The 21,357-nt window shown below is 38.0% G+C and overlaps 1 protein-coding gene across 6 annotated transcripts in view; it reads left to right on the top strand.

The window, feature by feature from the left end:
- Positions 1-21,357, top strand: part of Svil (Supervillin) — a 390,519-nt gene that overhangs the window by 245,331 nt on the left and 123,831 nt on the right. For 5 of the 6 annotated variants that reach the window (XM_019058276.2, XM_072296132.1, XM_019058277.2 and 2 more), the window contains 5 exons: positions 4,948-6,786; positions 9,280-9,611; positions 10,880-11,050; positions 11,703-11,984; positions 15,368-15,878. In XM_019058276.2, coding sequence (XP_018913821.2) covers positions 4,948-6,786; positions 9,280-9,611; positions 10,880-11,050; positions 11,703-11,984; positions 15,368-15,878 — 3,135 coding nt within the window. The remainder of the gene's footprint in view (positions 1-4,947; positions 6,787-9,279; positions 9,612-10,879; positions 11,051-11,702; positions 11,985-15,367; positions 15,879-21,357) is intronic. The other variant, XM_019058279.2, reaches the window with a different exon arrangement.

Raw genomic sequence — 21,357 nt, 5'->3', positions numbered from 1 at the left:
CCATCTTGTTTTCAGAATTTGTAAGGATAGGGTAAACATGTGTATCGTGCTTTCTAACCACCATGCCAAACTGGCATTGTTGAGAGCTAGGAATTTTTTCTGCAATCAGGGAAAACTTGGAAAAAGGAATTCACGAATAATTCTTTGACCTTAAAATTCTTTGTAGAACCATCAACTTTCGTGTTTGGAAAAGTCCGGAATTTTCATCCCCCCCCCCCCCCCCGAAAATCAGGAATACATCGTGGATTTTTCTTTTCTGAAAATTTCCGACAATCAGGGTAATTTTTTCATTTTGGTCACAGAAATATTAGAGTTATTTTCTTTTTGAAAAGTGCTAGGCATCCTGGGGAAGAATCATGTTATTCCTGCTGGCTCTGACAAGCTAGCGTGCCTCATGTTCCCAGTGCCCACACGTAATACGTGAGGAAGCGTGCTGTTTAAGCTCTGTTTTGCTCTAACTTAGTTTGGTCGCGATTGCCCACGCTATAAGTTGCAATGCAAATTCCTCTCCAAGATCTCTCTCCCGTGTTACCATATCTCCCTTTTTCCCCTTCGACAAATAGTTGTAAATAGTTAAAAGCGTAGCGCAAAGCGAGAATCTCAATCTTCTCCCCGCATGCATTAAACACTAGTTGTCGTTTTTTTTTTCTTTTCTTGCGCCTCTATAATTTCTTACCATGATTCTTCCCGTTCAAAAATTTTAGCTCGTTTGGTTAGAGGATGTGCTCTCAAGTGAACCTCTAGTAGAGTCCTAATATCAGTGACTTTTCAAAAAGCATTTTCAAAAATTCTTTTAAAAAAGGAGCTATAAACAGTTTTTTTCTGGCATCCATTTTTTTAAAAGCAAAATCTACACCTGGTAAAATATTTTAAATTTCTTTAATGAAATAAGTAATTTTTTTCAAGCATTTTAATTGATAAAAACTACAGTAGATTTTTAAGAGTATCTTAACTTTTACTTCGATTTTGCCTTTAGTAAATTTTACACATACCAGCGCACCCCTTAAGGTCTCTCCAAAAAATAAATTTTAACCGTTTTTTCAAGAGATGTCCTTCAAGATTTTCCAGGTTCTCTGAAAATTTCTTCTTTTAACAATCGTTGCTCTCTAGTCAGAGATTCAATCCAAAAATCTAGCACGGGATCGAGCCGAACCCAGTGGCAAGCATATCGACGGTGAAACCACCAGACCACGTAACTCGGTTTGCAACGTTGTAGACTTCTCGTCATACTTTATTTTTTAAATGAAAAGCCACTCTACGTCAGTTCTTGAAAACTTCCGAGATTTTTCCTCTTCGTGCAGAGAAAACTCCGTAAAAATTTCACGAAATGATATTGATCCGGTCTTCTTTCAAAAAATAGAATGTGAGCGGAAATTTTTTTACACAGCAAACGAGATACGTGGCTATGTAGCCTCACCGTCGATATACTCGCTGCAAAGAGCTTCCACCGTTCTGCCGTGCTGAGGAAAAACGCCGTATAAATCTTCGAGAGTTGCCAAATTTCCTTCGATAAAATAATTATTTTTGAGGAGAGTCATGGATGTTTTTCCTTGAAATTTTTAGGAACTGTAGGTGGAATTGCGAACAAAATCATTTGAAAAATCGGAAGGAAAATATTCATGAGTTTACCAGGAAATTCGTGTTTTATCATAGGAAATTTGGCAACGCCAGAAGGCTCTTACGGCGTTCTTCCTTAGCACGGCAGCGGCGTTGCTTACGCGATGTATCGTATCGGACAGACGATCGGAAGAGTGATTCACCGGGATCATTCGACTTTGCCCATATTTAGGAGTAAATAGCCAAGTGAGTCCGTCGCTCGTAAAACATCGTCCTGACCTCCACAACAAATTCTGATGCCTTTACCGCTGAACCGACTTCTTCCTTATTTGAATCGGCCGCGAGAGCAATAGCCTTTCCCCCCCTCGCCTCGCGGAACGATGGGTTCATCGCAATAATCGCAGAAACCGCCATTTTTCGACTAATATATCTCCGCTTGACCCGTTAAGGAAATTTTCTCATTTGCGAACTTTATCTTATCGAATAGGTATTCTATTGTCACAAGTCCAAAAGTATGAAGGTTGTTACTTTCACTCGCTACATTGTCGGGTTTATCGGTCAGGAGCAATTCGACGCATAAATGATAAAACCTAGCGCTGCGGTGCTAACGAAAAACGCCGTATGAACATTAAAATGTTGCCGAATTTCTTGCCTTTCAAAGCTTGGGGTTTTTTATCGGTGTAAAAGTTTAATGCCGTGCTGAGAAAAAACGCCGTATGAGCCTTCAAGCGTTGCCAAAGTCCCTTTGACAAGTACCTTATTTTCAAGAAAATTTGTACATATTTTTCTTCCAATTTCTCAGATAAAGAGCGACGCCAAGAATGGCACAATTTGGGCCAGAAGGGATTTTTCTGAAACCGGGCCCAAACGATACCTTATGATACCCTAAAACTCTTGTAAAAATTTTAGCTTGAGTATACGCACCGTTTTTGAGAAATGGGGGGGCAAAGTTGCCAAATCGCCATCATTCTGGACAGCATTTTTACAGCAAAAAGACGGGAAAAATGGACGAAAAAGTTACACTATTGATGGGTTTGGGCTGTAAATGTTCTTATTGAGCCCCCGTGCATGTAACTGTGTTCAGTTTCAAAAATTTTGGACGTACAGTGGTCCAAAATGGGGAGAAATCGTGGACAGATAAGGATTCTTTGTCAAAATTTTTAAAAATGGAAGTAAAATATTTGGTCTCCTGCAGAGATCATGTGGAACAATGTTCTTATCGGTCTTCAATGCATTCAATTGAGTTCAGTTTATCAAATTTTCATCGCACAATGGTCCAAAATGGGAAATCAGTGGACAAATTAAGATCTTCTGCCTAACTTTTTAAAAATGATGTACGACTATTGGTCCCATGCAGAGATCATGGGGAACAATGTTCTTATCAATGCATTCAATTGGGTTCAGTTTATCAAATTTTCATCGCACAATGGTCCAAAATGGGAAATTAGTGGACAAATTAAGATCTTCTGTTGAAATCTAACCTAACCTAACCTAACCTTTCCTAAATCCTTAGAAAGGATTTATTGTAAAGTATTATTCTAACTACAATTATTCTCTGACAACTAACTAGGACAAAAACCACCCAGTTAGCCGGATTTTAAGGATCCAAAAGCTAAGTTCCTCCTGAATTACCGTTTCCAGGCCTCATTTGTTCAGTTCAAAACAGTGAACATGGATAGCTTTTATTGGCTACTAACTTATTTTGAATTTACACCTTTCGAATCTAGTGAAAAACCTCATAGTTTCATGTTATTTTTCAAAAATGTCAACAGAAGATCTTAATTTGTCCACTAATTTCCCATTTTGGACCATTGTGCGATGAAAATTTGATAAACTGAACCCAATTGAATGCATTGATAAGAACATTGTTCCCCATGATCTCTGCATGGGACCAATAGTCGTACATCATTTTTAAAAAGTTAGGCAGAAGATCTTAATTTGTCCACTGATTTCCCATTTTGGACCATTGTGCGATGAAAATTTGATAAACTGAACTCAATTGAATGCATTGAAGACCGATAAGAACATTGTTCCACATGATCTCTGCAGGAGACCAAATATTTTACTTCCATTTTTAAAAATTTTGACAAAGAATCCTTATCTGTCCACGATTTCTCCCCATTTTGGACCACTGTACGTCCAAAATTTTTGAAACTGAACACAGTTACATGCACGGGGGCTCAATAAGAACATTTACAGCCCAAACCCATCAATAGTGTAACTTTTTCGTCCATTTTTCCCGTCTTTTTGCTGTAAAAATGCTGTCCAGAATGATGGCGATTTGGCAACTTTGCCCCCCCATTTCTCAAAAACGGTGCGTATACTCAAGCTAAAATTTTTACCAGAGTTTTAGGGTATCATAAGGTATCGTTTGGGCCCGGTTTCAGAAAAATCCCTTCTGGCCCAAATTGTGCCAAAAAACGGTCGTTTTTGGCGTCGCTCTTTGATCCAAAAAGTCTGCAAATTTCCAGAAAAAATATTGTTAATTTTTCTCAATAATAAACATTTTATCGGAGGAAACTTGGCAACTCTCGAATGCTCATACGACGTTCTTCCTTAGCACGGCAGGAAACCAAACGGCTTGCTACCTTTTCCTAGGGATACCAAAGAATGCGCTCCGGTGAAAATACAAATTCATATTTTTCGGCCCATCTTGACAAAAATCGCTTCACCAAACATTTGTCTTCCGTTGTCCATGGGCTGTTTTATTTTTATTTCTTTAAAATTTTTTCACAATTTTTTTTTTTTCTAGGAAGGAGGGTTTTTATGAACCCTTCTTGTTGAATTTTCCTTAGTATAGCCTCTGATAAAAAGAGGCTCTTCTCAGCTGTATATGAGCGTAGCTAGAAGAAAATCGTGGGCAGAGGCCCATTTGCCCTTCACATAGGTGCATGAAGGCTATTTCCATTTAAATCTTCCGTCACATTCTTACGGCGCAATGATACAACTATTTGAACTCTCCGGAATACGTGAGGTATCACGCCGCATTTGAAGGCGTTTTCAAATCAGCCAATTTCCGATACCCGGATTATCGTTTTGCATAGTTCATATTCTTTTGTTATATTCCGTACCACTCGTTTATTTTTAATCCTCGTAGAAAAACCACCCATTTGCTAAATACAAATCTAGCTGGAGCGCACTTCAGTCATGCATTCACCACTGCAAAAATGTCAAAGGAAATCGACACGCCCAGCGTGCATGAAGGATAGATGTAATGGTATTCAGTCCCTATATACATATACAAGGACCCTGGCCTCTTGAGATCCCTCTAGCTAAACCCTTGTATGGGTGGATATCTATGCATCAAAACATGAAATTGTTGCGTTAAAAGTTTACTTTAATTGTTATTGTCCTGTTTTTAATATTTTATTTTATTTTCTATTGTTCCAGTCGGAAAACCTCTAGAACTGCTTTGACGCCAACAAAACATGAGCTTTCTCCGCCTCCTAACTTACCGCACCAATCGGAATTGCAGAAGAGTAGCAGTGAAATCCATTTTGAATCCCGAAGTTCTGTTTTCTGTGATGAAGTAAAAAGCAACCAAGCAACTTTTAGTGATAAGTTACCTTTGAATACACTGTCAAGGGATAATTCCGACTACCAATCGTCCACTATTCCTCACCGGATTGATGCAGAAATGTGTTCACCTTTTAGTTCATTAGATGAAAATGTACCTCCTGCAAGTTCAGGATGGAGTATACTTGATAACCAACTTGAGGAAAGTAAAAAACTAACCTTGAGGAGCACCAAAAGGCTGTCAAATGACTTTCCAGTTTTAAACCAATCCTCAATATGCAATCGTGAAAACAATGCTTTTTCAGAAAGCGGTAAAATGAATGTTCCTATTACTTTAAACGCTTATTCTAGTGGTAAAGATACTTCTTTTGCTCATAATTTTTTAAATGCTCAAACAAATTCTTCAGCTGTACAGTCAGATGTTTTTCATAATGCTCAATTATTCGATTCTAGTTTAATAAAAAGGAGCAATAAACCTAGTAAACTAATGCAAGAAATTCACTTCAATAGTGCTCCCTCTTCGCCTGTGAAGCACCCATCCTCAATTCTGAAAAAGAAATCAATTGATGAAACAGCTCTTCCCACCTTGAATTTTCACAGCTCACCAGCCTCAATTCTAAAACGGAAAGTATCGCATGATGAAAGTTCCTCTTCTGCATCCCTCTCCGTTGCCAGTGCTTGTATGCCATCCTCGAGCTCTGCCATTTTGGAACTCTCCCGTAGGCAAGGAATCCTCAAAAAAAATTGTAGTTTTGATGAGGCTGAATTACTCAAAAGACGTAGCTGTTCTCCGGAATTAGGAATAAGCGCACCATTCACCGAATTTAAGTCAATTTTAAAGAACCAACACCGTTCCTCTCTAGAAAATTTATCACTAGATGACACAGTACCAGAGCCTGAGTTGCATCCCATATTAAAGAAATCTGCCAGGCAAGAATCAACTGAAAGCACAATATCGCCTGAACCTCATAGTATTTTAAAACGGAAGACATCTGTTCATAATGTATCGCCATCTCATGTTGCTTTGCTGGATAGTGCGGAAAATAGTGACTTCAGTGCTAGTGAGAGTGTTAAACCCATCTTGAAGAAAAAATCTAGTTCTGAAGAGAATGAATCAACTGCAAGTACTGGTTTATTGTCATATGAAATTCTGAAGCCAATTTTAAAAAAGAAATCTATCACCGATATTGAACCTGAAGATGAGAATAGACCAGTCAAACCAATTTTGAAGTCCATTCGTAAATCTCCAGAATTTGATGAAAAAGTTTTGCAGAAGAGACTATCTTTAGAGGTAGATGTTAAACCAATTTTAAAACCCTCAAGAGTTGGAAGTCTTGACAATGAAGACAGTAGTAGTGATGATGGAGTCGTGGAAGAGAAAAATGTTGCAAATTTTTTGAGGTCAATCAGTAAAATGTCTTTGAAAAAGCACAAAAATCGAACCCCTACACAAACCAGGCATTCTCTTGACTTATCTTACATCATGAGCCAACGCACAAGAGATTCAACTTCTCCAGAAAATTCTGAACCAGTAAGGCCATTGTCTGTAGCAGAACGGATCATAAATTTAGAAAATTTTATCGCCCAGGAGACATCATCTAGTGAAAATTTATCACCTTGCAGCCCCAGAACCTCCATTTCCAAGCCAGCAAGATCACGTAAAAGATTCTCAACTCAACCTATCACTTATCAAGAGCTGAGCTCTACGCGTAGGTAAGCCCATCGTCCTGTGTTTATTCATCATTTCTGTATTTTCTATTTTTTCTGAGCATCTTGACCTCAGTACCTAAGGAACTTCCACGGTTCTATTGGTATTCAATTTAAAAACGTGTAAAGGATCTTTTGCAAGCTAGGACATGATCATATCTTAGCTTGCAAATGAGTTTTTACACAGTAATAAATTAAATTTCTAAGTGTCTTGTGCGGTCCATCTTTCCCCTTGTTATTCAATAGGTATCTTTATTTTCATGGTTTTAGGAAAAAAGAATCATATTTTCTTGCTTATTCCAGTGTGTAAATGGGTGTGAGTGGGTGTTTGAATAAGAAATCTAGAATATATATTTCCATCTTGCCATATCATATCCATTTATTACCACATTAAGACTGCTGAACAAATTAAATTTCCTCCGATAACTTAAAAATAAATAACTGATTCGAAAAAAGCTGAGTGAAGGTGACTTGGTTATTAGGTGAACGTACCTATTGAATTCTAAAATGGAAATATATTTACCCATGTGAGCCATGAGATGAATGAATAATAGATGCTCTAATAGCAACGACTTTCTGAAAGATTGTAATAAAACGTAAATTTTAAGAGAAGGTAAATATCATACCAAAAAAAGCTTTTGAAATTTATGACTGAGGAGACCTTTTTCCTGCATATTTTTAAGTAAACAAAAAAAATATAAATTAAATCACAGGTGAATTTTTATTTATTGATAATAAGTAAGATAGCCTAGCCTCTCTTAATTTACTCTAAAATATGTTAGACAATCTCCAAATTTTTTACGAAAAGCTGAAAAGATTTTCTCAAGTAAAAATCTACCATAATTTATAACAGAGGTATTCTGAGTTCATAGAAAAACGAAAAAGATTAGTTTAGAGGTCTGAAAAATGTATGAAATTAAATAACTTTTTACCGAGAAACATGCAGAAGTCTTTGCCTATGTGTTTATATCATCTTTTTGTAAAACTTACCTCGGCCTAAAATTTACGTTTTTTCTACAACCAGTGTTAAGAATCACAGCACTCATAGCTAGGAGGACGATAAAAATAATATCAGTATCGATGTGAAATTAATTTTCTTTAATATCAATCTTACCCTTTGTAGATATGTCCACAATTATTTGGACCGCATTTAACAGATCGGAACCAAGCCACAACAGCTACTGCCAGATTTAACTGGGAAATTTAATTTATTACGAGAGAGCGTTTGTGCTTATTCTTTTGAAAATTTTCAGGAACTTGCTTTGTAGTATGGAGGAAATTCACTGAAATTTGCACATAAATCCGCACAACCGTTTTCACATAAAAAATTTAATTGCCCAATTAAATTTGGTAATAGCTGACGTGGCTTGGTTCCTTTCTGTTTAACGCGTTCCATTTGTGACTTAAAGGAAAGCGAGTTGTTAATAAAAACTCAGGTTTCTTCTTGACTGATGCTCATCTATTTTTCTACCCATTTTGTCAGAAGGGTTGTTACTCCTAGGCAACTGAACAAGTTTCTTGAAGAAGCGACCCTTTTTCCAGAAATTGAGTTTTTGATACAATATTAATCTTTGAAGATGGACGCATTTTACTATGGAGCAATTGTACCCAAATTGCTCTTAATGTGTCTTTTTATAATACTTAAATATCTGCTGCAGTGGAAAAAAAGCGTAAGTTCAGAGTCACCTCACCCATAGTAAGGTCCTTCCTAATGCTAAAAACCATGAGTAAGGGCACGAAGTATGATTTTCAATATTGTCATCGAACTTGCAAGCTGTTTGACTGTCGTAATACTGCTAGAAATGACAATACTGACCGGTTTTGTGGGAGAAAGGCGTATCCATCAAAATATTTATTTTTTAAATTTATATATTTGTGACTATGGTATTCGCACCGATGGTATGTAGAACATTTGTTAATTTTTCGAACAGGAGAATGAAGAATTGTTGAAGAAATCAAATTTTTTTTTCATATTTCTATTAAAACTAGACTCCTGGCGGTTATGTCTTTTTTCAAGTAAGCTATTCAAGGAGGTAAAATTTCACTTTCAAATGTGAGGAGTGTGTGTTTATGTGGATGAAGTTGTAAAGTTTATTGATACTTACGAATATAACTTTTCTGGCCTTGTGCCCTATATGCTTCATCTGTGCCAAGTTTTATTTTTGACTTTCATGTTTAATTATTTTGTGTGTCTCCTTCAACTCTACAGCTGATAGTTTCTTGTGGCGGACCAGACGGTCTGGATTTATTTACTGTGCTTTATCAATATTTTGTGACTTTTCGTTTCCACTGAACCAAATTAAGTCTAATTTTTCTTCAGAGCTTCATTTTTCATGTACAAAGTACGGCAAAAGTTAATTATTCAATTTTACTCCCTCATGTGTCAGTTACTGTCAGAAACTTTTATCAAACCTTGTGTCTAGTAGTATTTTACCCATTTAAAATTTAGTAAGTTGACTGTCAATCCTTCTAAAAATAGCTTCACTGTGTTTGTTGTAGGTCAAGTGATTCAACCGAGAAACTGAACTTCAAACCCAATAATAACTGTGAGAGCTGTGAACAGTTGCAGAGTGAAGTAATTACCGCAGACAATTTTTCTGAGGTTAATTCCCATTATGAATCTGTGAACTCCATTTTATCAGCAATAGAATCTCCGAATCATTTGAATAAGGAATCTGAGTCCGACTCGGGGAAAGTATCATCTGATGACTTCGAAGGGAAAACGGTGAGCCGCAGTAATAGTGTTTCATCGAAGACATCATTTTTCAATGATATTTTTACCAAAGTTGAACGAGAATTGGAAGAGCTTCAGGCTCCAAGGAAAGCTTTCGGTGAGTACCTACCGCATTGAAAACCATAAAATGTAGACTCAAAGCAAGATGCCCGAGAGAGTTGTGAAGCTCTGATTATATAAATCTCATTTCTCCCCTCCAAATCGAACTAAGGTTGGCACAATCTTACCAAAAATTTGTATGCATTCTTTTTTCATAGGGATTTTGCCACATTTGGAGTTATGACGCACCAGCAAAGGATGTCTCCTGTTCATTCAGAGATTTATCCATCAGGGTTGATCGGTCACTTTGAAAAATAGTCTGTAAATTAAATTATTTGCAAGACATTTTGCTTGCTTGGTGGCAAACGCAGTGCCAATTTGATGAATACTCTATTTCACCACTCAGAGTTGCCACAAATTTTCAAGCTAGAATTCTTGTGAGGTGATTGAATTTCTGGAAAAATAAGATGCATATCAATTTTTTGGGGGAAGACTGTGCCACAAGAAAATATGTCAAAATTTGTGTCAGCAGACTTTATAGATTAGTAGCATCAAGCATTGATTCCATGCCTGTCGTTCAAAATCAGCAAAAAAAGGATTTGCAATTTGTCATAATTGCACATGTGGCAATGTTGAATGTGGAAATAAGGTGGTAAATTTCTTGAGGGAAACCACGCTAACCACGTGAATAATAATTCTCTAACTTCTGGCTGGATGCGCTTGTACTTCAAATACCCGCCAAATTGTTGTGGAACGATTTATCAGCAAAAGGCATTAAACGAGATTTAGAACCTCAGGAAATCTAAATAATTCATTAAGCTTTTTCATAAGCTGAAAAAACCTCGCAAAGAATGTGTTTGACTCCACCTGTTTTCTTAAAATGCAAAAGCGATTGAGAAAATCATCATCTCCAAGAAATAAAATACTCGGTTTGTAAATTTTTAAAAAATTCAAATCCATATTTGAACCTCAAGAAATGCTCTGATTGAGTTCCATTTTGGGGAAAAACTTTCTTTTCAGTTGAATTCATATATTGTTTGTACCTGCCATGCAATGTCATCATTTGTTTGTGAATAATGAAGTACAAAGTAAAATTGATAATCAAAAATGGTATAACTCAATAAATTAGAATGCTCAAATTGTAACCTCGGAAGAATAAACTGCTCGGTGTGTTTCAGCTAAACGATCATCATTTTTATTCTAGAAGAAAATTAAGCTGCAAACGATTCCTAAAACATATTCTTGACCTACAAGAAATTGATTTTACAATGGTGAGTAGATGGTAAAAACCTTCATATGTTATAATTTTTACCTTTAATGATGCAGGTGCTGTAAGGTCTCACAAACGCTACGCAAGAAACGCTGGAGATCGCCATATCACACAACCAGTAACAGTTGATGAACTTGAGAAAGCAAAGCGACTAAATTGCGAAAAAAGCAAATATTTCAGCCGAGCTAGAAGTGACTCATCTAATACTGTTGTTAAACCCAAGCCAGGTAAAATTTTAGTTTCTCCTCAGCAACTTAGTTTATTATATTAGAATTGGATTGTAAAGGTAGTCTAGCAACACGTTGTAGGTATCCTGTAGTTAGTTTGATAGCAGTTGATCAGATACAATTGACCATGTGCACTTTTAAACCAGTCTTAAAAACCATTTACAACTTCCTTATCCTTCCATATTCTCAATTCATCTCATCTGAATTTTTTTGACCATTTAATTAAGAACCCTGCATCTAAAGAAAGAAGAGATTTTTGTGGAGCTCAACTCAGATCATTTGCTGAACAACAAGTTTTTTTTCCTGTAGCAAATCTGAGCCATGTTGATTTTTTTTCTTTTTTTCTCTTCCTCTCTCTCTTTCTCGAAAGTGAAAAGTTTGAATTTCCAGATTCTAATGTTAACTAAAAACGCTAATTTCTCTCTTGTGAGTTGGTTTGGAAACTATTTTTTCTTGATCTCATTGTGAATAAAATCTGGTTGAGATCCCTTAGTTCTAGACTGAAGAATTTAGCCATCCACAAGTTAAAACCACTGATTCTTATTAGTTCTTTCTTTTTATTTCAGCAGTAGAATTTTTAGAAGCATGCTTATATTATTTTTCTTTCCTTCTGTTCTATATTTTTTTCCTTGGAACCGCTCTTCCAACTCAGTAGAATTAGCTGTTTATCAGTCAGAAGAAGGATTTTATGATGCTGGCAATGACGACGACGATGAAGATGATGATGATCCGAATGATCCGTCCAAGCTTAGTCTCGCAGAGAGAGTTAAGTTGTTCAGTGAAAAAATGATCCATGCTCGATTACCTCCCACTTCCGATCCTCCCAGAAGCAAGCGATCCAATCGTTTTAAAACTCAACCTGTTACGTCATTCGAAGTCGTCAGCGCTCAAAAGAGTATTCCAATCATGAATCAAGAGTCTTCAGCTGTTTTAGGTGTGAATGATTTATCTTATAATTTTGTTTATTATTTTCTTATATTGCATGCTCTTGTTTGATTTCAAAAAATTCTCTTTTTTCAATCAATACCTTCCATTCCTATCTACTTTCCGTTTTGTGCAAACTAAAATATCATTTTTGTACAAATTGTATGCATAATATGGACCGAGTTTATCAGGAAGGAACCAACCCAAATTTTCGAAAAATTTGAGTCAAGAATGTTTTTGAGTTTCACTGGTCACATATTTTCTCATGCCAAAAGCTGAAAGTGGAAGAAAAGAAATTAGTTTTTGAAAAGATGGGCTAAAGTTTCTTTTCTACATTGAGCCTTACGCAGGAATGAAACTTTAAACCTCCTTTTCTCGGTTTCACCATAATGTGGGTTGGTTCCTTTCCAGTGAACTCTGTCTGTATGGTATATATGTAAATAAGCTTCTAAACGCTACAGAATATCGAAATTGCATTGGTTAGGTATCAATATCAAAAACTTTGAGTCCTACTATTGTTTTCTCTCTTTCATAACTCAAGTATTCTGTTTGCAAAGTTCGTCTCGAAAGTACTACGCACGGAAAAATGTAATTAATTATATTTTGAGTATGTAATATCTTGCCATTCTTATTTTGCTTGATGAATTTTTATTTCGTTATTGCTATGCATGATGAAGTGGGGTTTGACTGTTTTCTCTCCCATTCAAAGCTTTTCTTCGACTTAATGTTAAGATAAGAATGTGAGGGAAGGAGGGAGATGTGAAAACACCCATGTTTCGGTCTTTTCTAATTTTTTATGCGCAAATAATCTTATAAAAATACTGACCCTTTGAAACATTATAAATTGAATTTAGTACCAATATAATCTTCTAAGCTTGAATTTCTTCATTATATTTAATGCATGTGATACTTTAAATAGGTGGGCCTTGGTTGCACTCGTTCGCTTTTGTCTTTTAAACTCCTTTCCTTTAACAACATCTACTTCAACGGAGAAATCAATAATCGGTCGCTTTGTATCTAACTTGATTATTATTTGAGGTATGAAAGATCAATGACCCTCCTATCAATATGCCCTCCAAGGTTGCTCAGAAAAAGGCTTATCAACTGCATTTTTTCATTAATGTTTGTAATATGGCAAACTGATTGTAAAGTAAAAGTAAATAAGAAGTCAAACGTCCTCTACTCATGCATTTGCTATTTTTTCCAGCATTAGGTTTTTTATTTTCCTTACTTTTATACAGGGTTATTCAAAAGTTACGCACCACTGGCCATAACTTTAGTTCTAATTATGATATCGATTTGCGGTTTGTGGCGTCCTTCCTCATATCGAGGGGGAAACTTTTTGAGGTACTTTTCAGTTCTTCACCCCCCCAGGGGGAGGGGGGGCGGGGGGCAACTCAAAAATTTCAAATGGCAACCCCCATCATGTGATACATCGTTAGAGAGAGCATGAAAAAAGAAAATTTTTGGCGCAAACCGGAAGTCGATCTGATCCCCCTGTCAAAAGTTAGGGGTGTCCAAAGGTTATTTAGGGGGTCCGTACCTTCATTTTTTAGAGTAGCTTCAGCGGCTCTTGGACATACCGTTTCTCTTTTCAAAGAGTCCTCGAATACTCCAAGTCTGATACCGAAGTCTTCATATTGCCCCCGGGCCACCACAGCCCCCCCGTAGGGGGGGGGGGGGATGGGCCTGTTACAATGAAACATTGCATTAAAATGCAAAAAGTCACAGAAGAGCTTCAAACTTAGCATCAAATCCGAGTGGAACTTCTTGCCGATGTTAACGCAAACGCAGCCTGCGACTTTAAAGTGAGTTTTCAAAACTCTTAGCCCCCTGCCCTCCCTCATTTTTGGTTGCAGAGCGGGTAAAAACCGGGAAATTCACTACAAATAATGCCCGAAACTAATGCCCAACTTGAGGAGGACCCTTGAAACGTTGCGATCAGTCGGAGCATTGGAATACAAGGACTGCCACCCCCTTAAAGTACGGAAACATCCAAAACACCCCCGCTGCCCCCCTCATTTTTCGTTGCGGAGCGAGTAAAAACCGGGAAAATCGCCAGAAATGATGCCCGAAACCACTGTAGAACTTGACGAGAACCCTTGAAACGTTGCGCTCAGTCGGAGAACTGCAACACAGGAACTGCCGCCCACTTTAAGGACGGAAACATCCATAAAACCCCCGCTGCCCCCCTCTTTTTTCGTTGCAGAGCTGGTAAGAACCGGTCCATCATTTCTGGCGATTTTCCCGGTTTTTACCCGCTCTGCAACGAAAAATGAGGGGGGCAGCGAGGGTGTTTTGGATGTTTCCGCACTTCAAGGGGGTGGCAGTCCTTGTATTTCAATGCTCCGACTGATCGCAACGTTTCAAGGGTCCTCCTCAAGTTGGACATTAGTTTCGGGCATTATTTGTAGTGAATTTCCCGGTTTTTACCCGCTCTGCAACCAAAAATGAGGGAGGGCAGGGGGCTAAGAGTTTTGAAAACTCACTTTAAAGTCGCAGGCTGCGTTTGCGTTAACATCGGCAAGAAGTTCCACTCGGATTTGATGCTAAGTTTGAAGCTCTTCTGTGACTTTTCGCATTTTAATGCAATGTTTCATTGTAACAGGCCCATCCCCCCCCCCCTACGGGGGGGGCTGTGGTGACCCGGGGGCAATATGAAGACTTCGGTATCAGACTTGGAGTATTCGAGGACTCTTTGAAAAGAGAAACGGTATGTCCAAGAGCCGCTGAAGCTACTCTAAAAAATGAAGGTACGGACCCCCTAAATAACCTTTGGACCCCCCTAACTTTTGACAGGGGGATCAGATCGACTTCCGGTTTGCGCCAAAAATTTTCTTTTTTCATGCTCTCTCTAACGATGTATCACATGATGGGGGTTGCCATTTGAAATTTTTGAGTTGCCCCCCGCCCCCCCCTCCCCCTGGGGGGGGTGAAGAACTGAAAAGTACCTCAAAAAGTTTCCCCCTCGATATGAGGAAGGACGCCACAAACCGCAAATCGATATCATAATTAGAACTAAAGTTATGGCCAGTGGTGCGTAACTTTTGAATAACCCTGTATACCTCACATGTAATTTTCATGTTGCGTGCATCATAAAAAAGTGCTTTAAAAGTGCTAGATTTTAAGAAACAATTCATCCTTTTGAAAGCGTTGGCTTTTTTTTGAAAGGTGCTCTGAAAGTACTTGAATTTTATCCCCTACTAGTTGTCGGTCGAAAACGCCTTTGGAACTTTGCCTGTTATTGATGGTAAGTCTTACAAAGACTGAGGATTGCAGCATTGGTACAAAATTTCAGCACCATCTGGTTTTCAAGCTTCCGTCTTTCTCACGAAAAAGTTTAATACATCTCCCTTTACCTTTTTAGTGATGAATTTTTTTCTTTTTTTTCAGTCGCTGGTTTGATGAAAAATTTGAAGAATAAGCTTGGCACAGAACCAATCACTGTGAAAGACAACGTGAATGCCACCGGCAAAGCACCCTCCCCCATTCTAAAACAAAATAGCTTTAAGTACTCAAAAAGATCAGCATTTGCTGACACAAGAAAACCCCCCACTGAACATATCTCAAATGCCAAAACTGATGCACCGATGGTGAATTCAGAAGATGCTAAAGCAATTAAAACGAGCACATCCAATACCGCGGTTTCAAAAGGGAAGATTGCACTTAAACCAGAAATCAAGTCAATCCCAAAAGAAGACAGTAGTCAACTCGTTCGGAAAATAGCAATTGAAGCTAGAAATAAACTGAACAGACGATTAATTGATGATCTGGCAACGGATACTACAACCTCTGATGGGGATACATCTTCTTCAGGCGGCAGAGAAATTCAAAGCATCCTTAAAGGTCAAGCCAGCGTGAAACAACAACCCTTACCTGCTGTCTCCAAGAGCTCCTCTGAAAGGTAAGAAAATCTTTATTTTTATTGTCTCCTCATTCATTCCTCTTTTACATTTTTCAATTTCATTTTCATCTTGATTATATATGAATTTCCTCTCTTTCCCCTCTGATTTTGAATCGGAACATGCGAAACCTGCTATTGTCCATTTTTCCAGTCTTATGTTTTTTTGAGTTCATAATACTTTATGGAGTTGGCAGCAACCACGAAAGTGGCATTAAAACTCGTCTTTGGGTTTCTTTAATCCCAAAACGAGTCCTCTCATCACTTTTATGGTTGTATCAACTCTTTAAAAGTATTATCAACTCAAAGAAACTTAATACTCTAAAAATGGATATTAGCGGTTTTCGCACGTCCCGATTGAATTACTGCAGTTGATTAGACACGTTAATGACTCGTCCTAAAACATTTTACCTTCACAACTTTATAAATTAATTTTAATTTAAAATTATATTTAGGAAATAATAGTATTACATAAAGACGTCACCTTAGATCAATACAAAAGTCTCATCCTAAAATCTAAGCCACTGCATTAATTCTCCTCGACATGATTTTATTTTTCAAGACAAGCTCTATGTGTCCTTGAATTCGTTATTTGCTTTGCATATTTCTTTCCCCACTGGCAACTGCATGGGAAGTAAAAAACTTTTTCACCTTTGTACCACAGTTCCTATCAGAGGAAGTCTTGTCAGCACAATTTTTTAGCTCTTCTCCAATTATTTATTTATAAGTACTCTCTTATCACACAAAGTTAAAATCTTGTAGCTCTTTTTTGCTTTAATGAAAATAATTGCAGTATGGGTACGTTAATCTGTCTTGACTTGAGTCAACAGGAATGGTGTAGCTACATTTCTATGGTTTACAGAGAAAACCGAAAAATAATTAAGAGAATGAAAATTTAATTAACATATGCTGGACCAGGTTTGCAATAAATTTAATGTGAACAGTAACATCGACACACTATTAGATATCGACAGCGTAAGTCCTCAAACAACATCTCGTTTGCGGTGTCTGAAAATCTACTCCTCCATGTTATTTTTTAAAGGAGAACAAATCAACATCATTCCTTGAAGATTATGCAGAATTTTCTTCGCTTAGAGAAGAAAAATCACGGCAGTTTTAGAGAATTGCCGCTGAATAGTTTTCCATTTAAAAAATAAAGTATGACTTGAAGTCTGCGACATCGCAAACCGAGTCATGTGATTGCCGACTTACACTATCGATAAATGTTACTCTAAGTGGCTGGAGGTATCTCTCCCTTTTGGAGATTTTTTAAACCCAGGGCATTTTCAAATTTCTGAAAGAAAAATGTAGATAGCTGCTTTATGCTGTATGAAGAGCACATATACTTCCCGCGATTTTTAAATGGAAAGCTTGGTGACTTGAGTTACCCCCCCCCCTCCCCCCTCCCCCCAATATCGTTCTGATCGTTACTGGTGAAAGAGTGACAACTACTGTTCTTGCTGCCCTTGTATTTCCAGTTTCCTTGTGCAAGTTCGCTGGTAGATATTTCGGCAACATATTTTCTTGTATAGTTTGAAACTGTTTCGTTTTTGGGAGTCTACTAAGATCTAGTGCATTGGTGGACTTCTGTGCTCTCTCTCACGATATTTTCCGATTCCGTTCTTCTCTCCTATTGTAAAACCGAAAAGCACACTCCAAGAGAGGAAGCATATAGTGTATTATTTTGGTAAAGTGGAATGAGTGCATGATTAACTTTTATCCAGTGAGTCGGAATTCCGGAAAAATCCTGAGTCTGCTTTGTCCAACGATGAAGTAGGTAATGATTACTCACCCTAAGCTCTTGCGCACACTGAAATGAAAGAAATACCTACAATGAAATTTGCGGTGAAACCGCCTCCTCACGCAAGGCGCGTGATACAACTATTCGAACTTCCCTGTAGCACCAATGGCATAACTTACGAAATGAAGGGGCTTGCGATTTGTGTCCGTATTTTCGTTAGTCTACCAAGGCGCAAGTCGCTCGGTTCGAATTTACAATATTCGAAATAGTAGGAAAGGAAAATAAAGAGAATAATGAAAGCGTGACAGAGCAAAGAATAAATTTTAAAAAAATCGAAGTGAATGGATTTGAAAGTTCCACTATTGACATTTACTTACTTTTCCGGTAACACATTAACTTGGTGAAGCATTTGATGTAACGTTCTGCGGTTTTCGCTCGTAAGTATTCAAGAATTGGATACGACCACCTGTTATTGAAGCTTCAAATTACGATTTTATCTTTCCCTTCTAAAAGGTGTGAACAGAAATAGAAAAATTTCCCCTAGTAAAGGGAAACTTTCGAGTCTAAGTCCCTTTCATTTTCTCTGACCCTTGTAATAATAATTTTTATTTGTTATTCCCGTTTACAATACTTTATCCATTTTCCCTCCGCTATTTTTCTAAATAGAGTATTTTGGGCTAAAAACTAGAATCCTCAAGTCACCCACAAAATAAATAAAATAAAAAAAAAAAAAAAAAGGCGAAATCGCTAGTCATTTCGGCAGTTATGCTGTTTACGAGACAAGAAAATCGATATATTTGTATCGCGCACTGTGACCGCGAAGCATTGAGCATTCAAGACGAAAGTTGACCGAATTGAAGATTTTTTCATCCGTGCCTGAACAAATCATCTGAGAATTGGTATTTTCATATCGAAAAAAACTCGAGTTCGGACAATGTATTTTTACCTCGCAATACTTCGCACTGGAAAAAAGAAATATATTAGATCTAGAGTCCAGAATCTTAAAAACATCGACAAGAAAAAATACTCTTGATTCAATCGGATTTTTGCTTAAATCAAGAACCAAGCCTCTTAATTTAAGCGGATTTCCTTTTGATTTAAGCAAAAATCTGATTGAATCAAGAGTATTTTTTCTTGTCAATGTTTTCAAGAGTCTGGACTCTAGATCCAATGTGTTTTTTTTCCAGTGCGCGATTAATTTTACCCGAAATTATTAATATCTCAATTTTCCAAAGATCTCATTTAATGTATTCGTGTACCGCCTTCGTTTCCGTGCGCAACCGCGGGGAGCTTCGGAGCTCCTCTTCAGTGGCGGGGCGTGCTTTGCGATATATCGATTGATCGGTCATTTAAACCTATGGAAAAAGATCGATGAACAGGGTGTTCGCAGCGAACACCTTGATAATCGACTCTTTAACATGGGTTTAAATGGCATAACTCTCGATATATCGCAATTCACGTCACGCCACTGCTCCTCTTGTCATTCAAGGCTTGTCATCGAATCCAGTTTTGAAATCGGTAATTGATGCCCAGGTTTTTTAGGCTCCCCCAATGCAACACTAAAAGTTAGTGTGAGAGTTCCACTTGAGCGAGTGAGGCTGAGGCTATCCGAAATTGGATCCTTCTCCTCTTTGGATTCTTGAGCCCGGAGTTAGCGCCCACGTTGGGAAAATTAACCCGTCCGAGAAAAATTTCAAGTCAATGCAGACGCTGACTTCAGCTATGGTTTCGGTTTACGCCTCCTTACCCTGACCGTGGGTTCCACGCTCTGTTTTCGAATGGCCGATGGAAGGACTCCGATTTTTTGAAACTCTTAAAATCTTAAATAAATACCTCTTCTGGTTACTGATCTAAAGAGAAGCTGGGGAGGACCCTTTTACCGCCTCTTAACGATTGGGAATGGGGGATATCGGCTTCTTCTTCTCCTCCTTTCTTGAAGACTTACGAAAAATCAAAATTTTAAGGACTTTCAAAAAACATGACAAATGCCCGCCAAATTAACCAGGTCGTAATCGCGCCTGAGTCTGAGGGACCCGGATTCAAACCCGGTGGTGGCGATAACTTTTCTCGGAGCCCATACTGCCGTGCTAAGGAAAAACGCCGTATGAACCTTCAGGCATTGCCCAATTTTCTTTGATAAAACACGGATTCCCTGGTAAATTTATGAGTATTTTTCCTCCAATTTTTCAGAGAATTTTGTTAGTATTGTGATCTCAAATTTCTGAAAATGTCAAGGAAAAATATCCATAACCTCCCTCGATAATAAACATTTTATTGAAAGACATTTGGCAACTCTCGATTGCCCATACCGCGTTCTTCCTTCACGGCAGTATACGAGGTAGATTTCCTGCATAGGAGCCTTTATCTTTGAGGACTACCGAAAATGCGGACAAAAATCGCATGCCCCTTCATTTCGTGAGTTATGCCATTGGTGCGACGGGGAAGTGCGTTTATTTGTATCGCGCGCCGCGCTTTAAGTGTGCAAGTCCTACCGTAGATTTTAGTGTATATCTCATTTTTATTTTGGCTTTCGTCGAGAGAAAATAGTTTCATCGAATGTACTGAAGTATATTCTATAAATTCAAAGAAAGTACATATCTTCACTTGACCAAAATAATAGACGTACGAACTTCCGTATTCTTTCTGAAGAAAGTATCGGCCTGAATACTGCATGTGATCGGTGACAATTGAATCGAAAATATGATAAAACCTCATCATAATCCATCATAAAAGGCCTTACTAAGACTTAGATCATAACGACTGTGTAACTCCACAAGACCACAACCGCGTATTTTGTTTGCGGTTTTTAAAAATCTGCGCTACTATTTTATTTTTGTAAAATAGAACAAATCTGCATCACTCCTTGAAGTTTTCGCAGAATTCTCTTCGCATGGAGAAGAATAACCATGGTAGTTTTTAAGAATTTCCATTGAGTAGTCAAGTCTACAACGTCGCAAACCTAGATACGCGGTTGCAGATTTACACCGTCGCAGGGTTGGACTGGCTTGCACCTGAGGGCGTCGACCCTTGGCTGGTTCAAGGGGCGTAACACGATAATTCCTGGTAGGGCATCTCTTACGTGGAGAGGGATTCAGGAAATTTTGGCGAAGCAGCATAAGTTTACGCTATTTTCAGATTTAAAGTTTCTTAATCGTACAGAGTGAAAATTGCAAAACTGAACGTATTGACGCACCCACTAGACGTAAGTAGCAACTAGACGCGTCCAAGCACCATTATTTCCGAAAGAACCGAGCCAGTGCTGCGGTTTACTCGGGCTTAAGACGTGGGTCTGCAAATTTATCCTAAAAAGAATCCGACAAGAACCTGAAAAAAGAAGAGAGAACGAGTATCAACACAGCCGCAAACAAGAAAGACGTATTCAGGCCTCTTTTATAACTTTTCTCCCAAATCTGAGCGATACTTCATTCACAGCATACAACAGACCATTGAGAGCTCACGCTTCGCGTCATCGCGCCTTCAATTTTTCAGATGCAGCACGGACGTACGGACGTCCATCAAGTACGAATAGTTGTATCTCTGCGCCGTCGTAGACGCGCATCCTTTCACTGGCTTTATTTCTATATTGTGTTTGTTTGCGCTTGTCTTATTGCTTCAAACTAGTAGCAAAGAGCAGAGCATTGCGAGTTCACGACTCACGCCATCGCGTCTTAAATTTTTCATATGCAATGTGGACATCCATCTGGCGCGAATAGTTGTATCGCGCCTGCACTTCAGATGCCT

The sequence above is a fragment of the Bemisia tabaci genome, chromosome 2 (genome assembly GCF_918797505.1).
Source record: "Bemisia tabaci chromosome 2, PGI_BMITA_v3".
NCBI classification, from domain to species: Eukaryota; Metazoa; Arthropoda; class Insecta; order Hemiptera; family Aleyrodidae; genus Bemisia; species Bemisia tabaci.
Note: the sequence above shows the minus strand (reverse complement) of the source record. Positions and strands in the feature narration are given on the sequence as shown.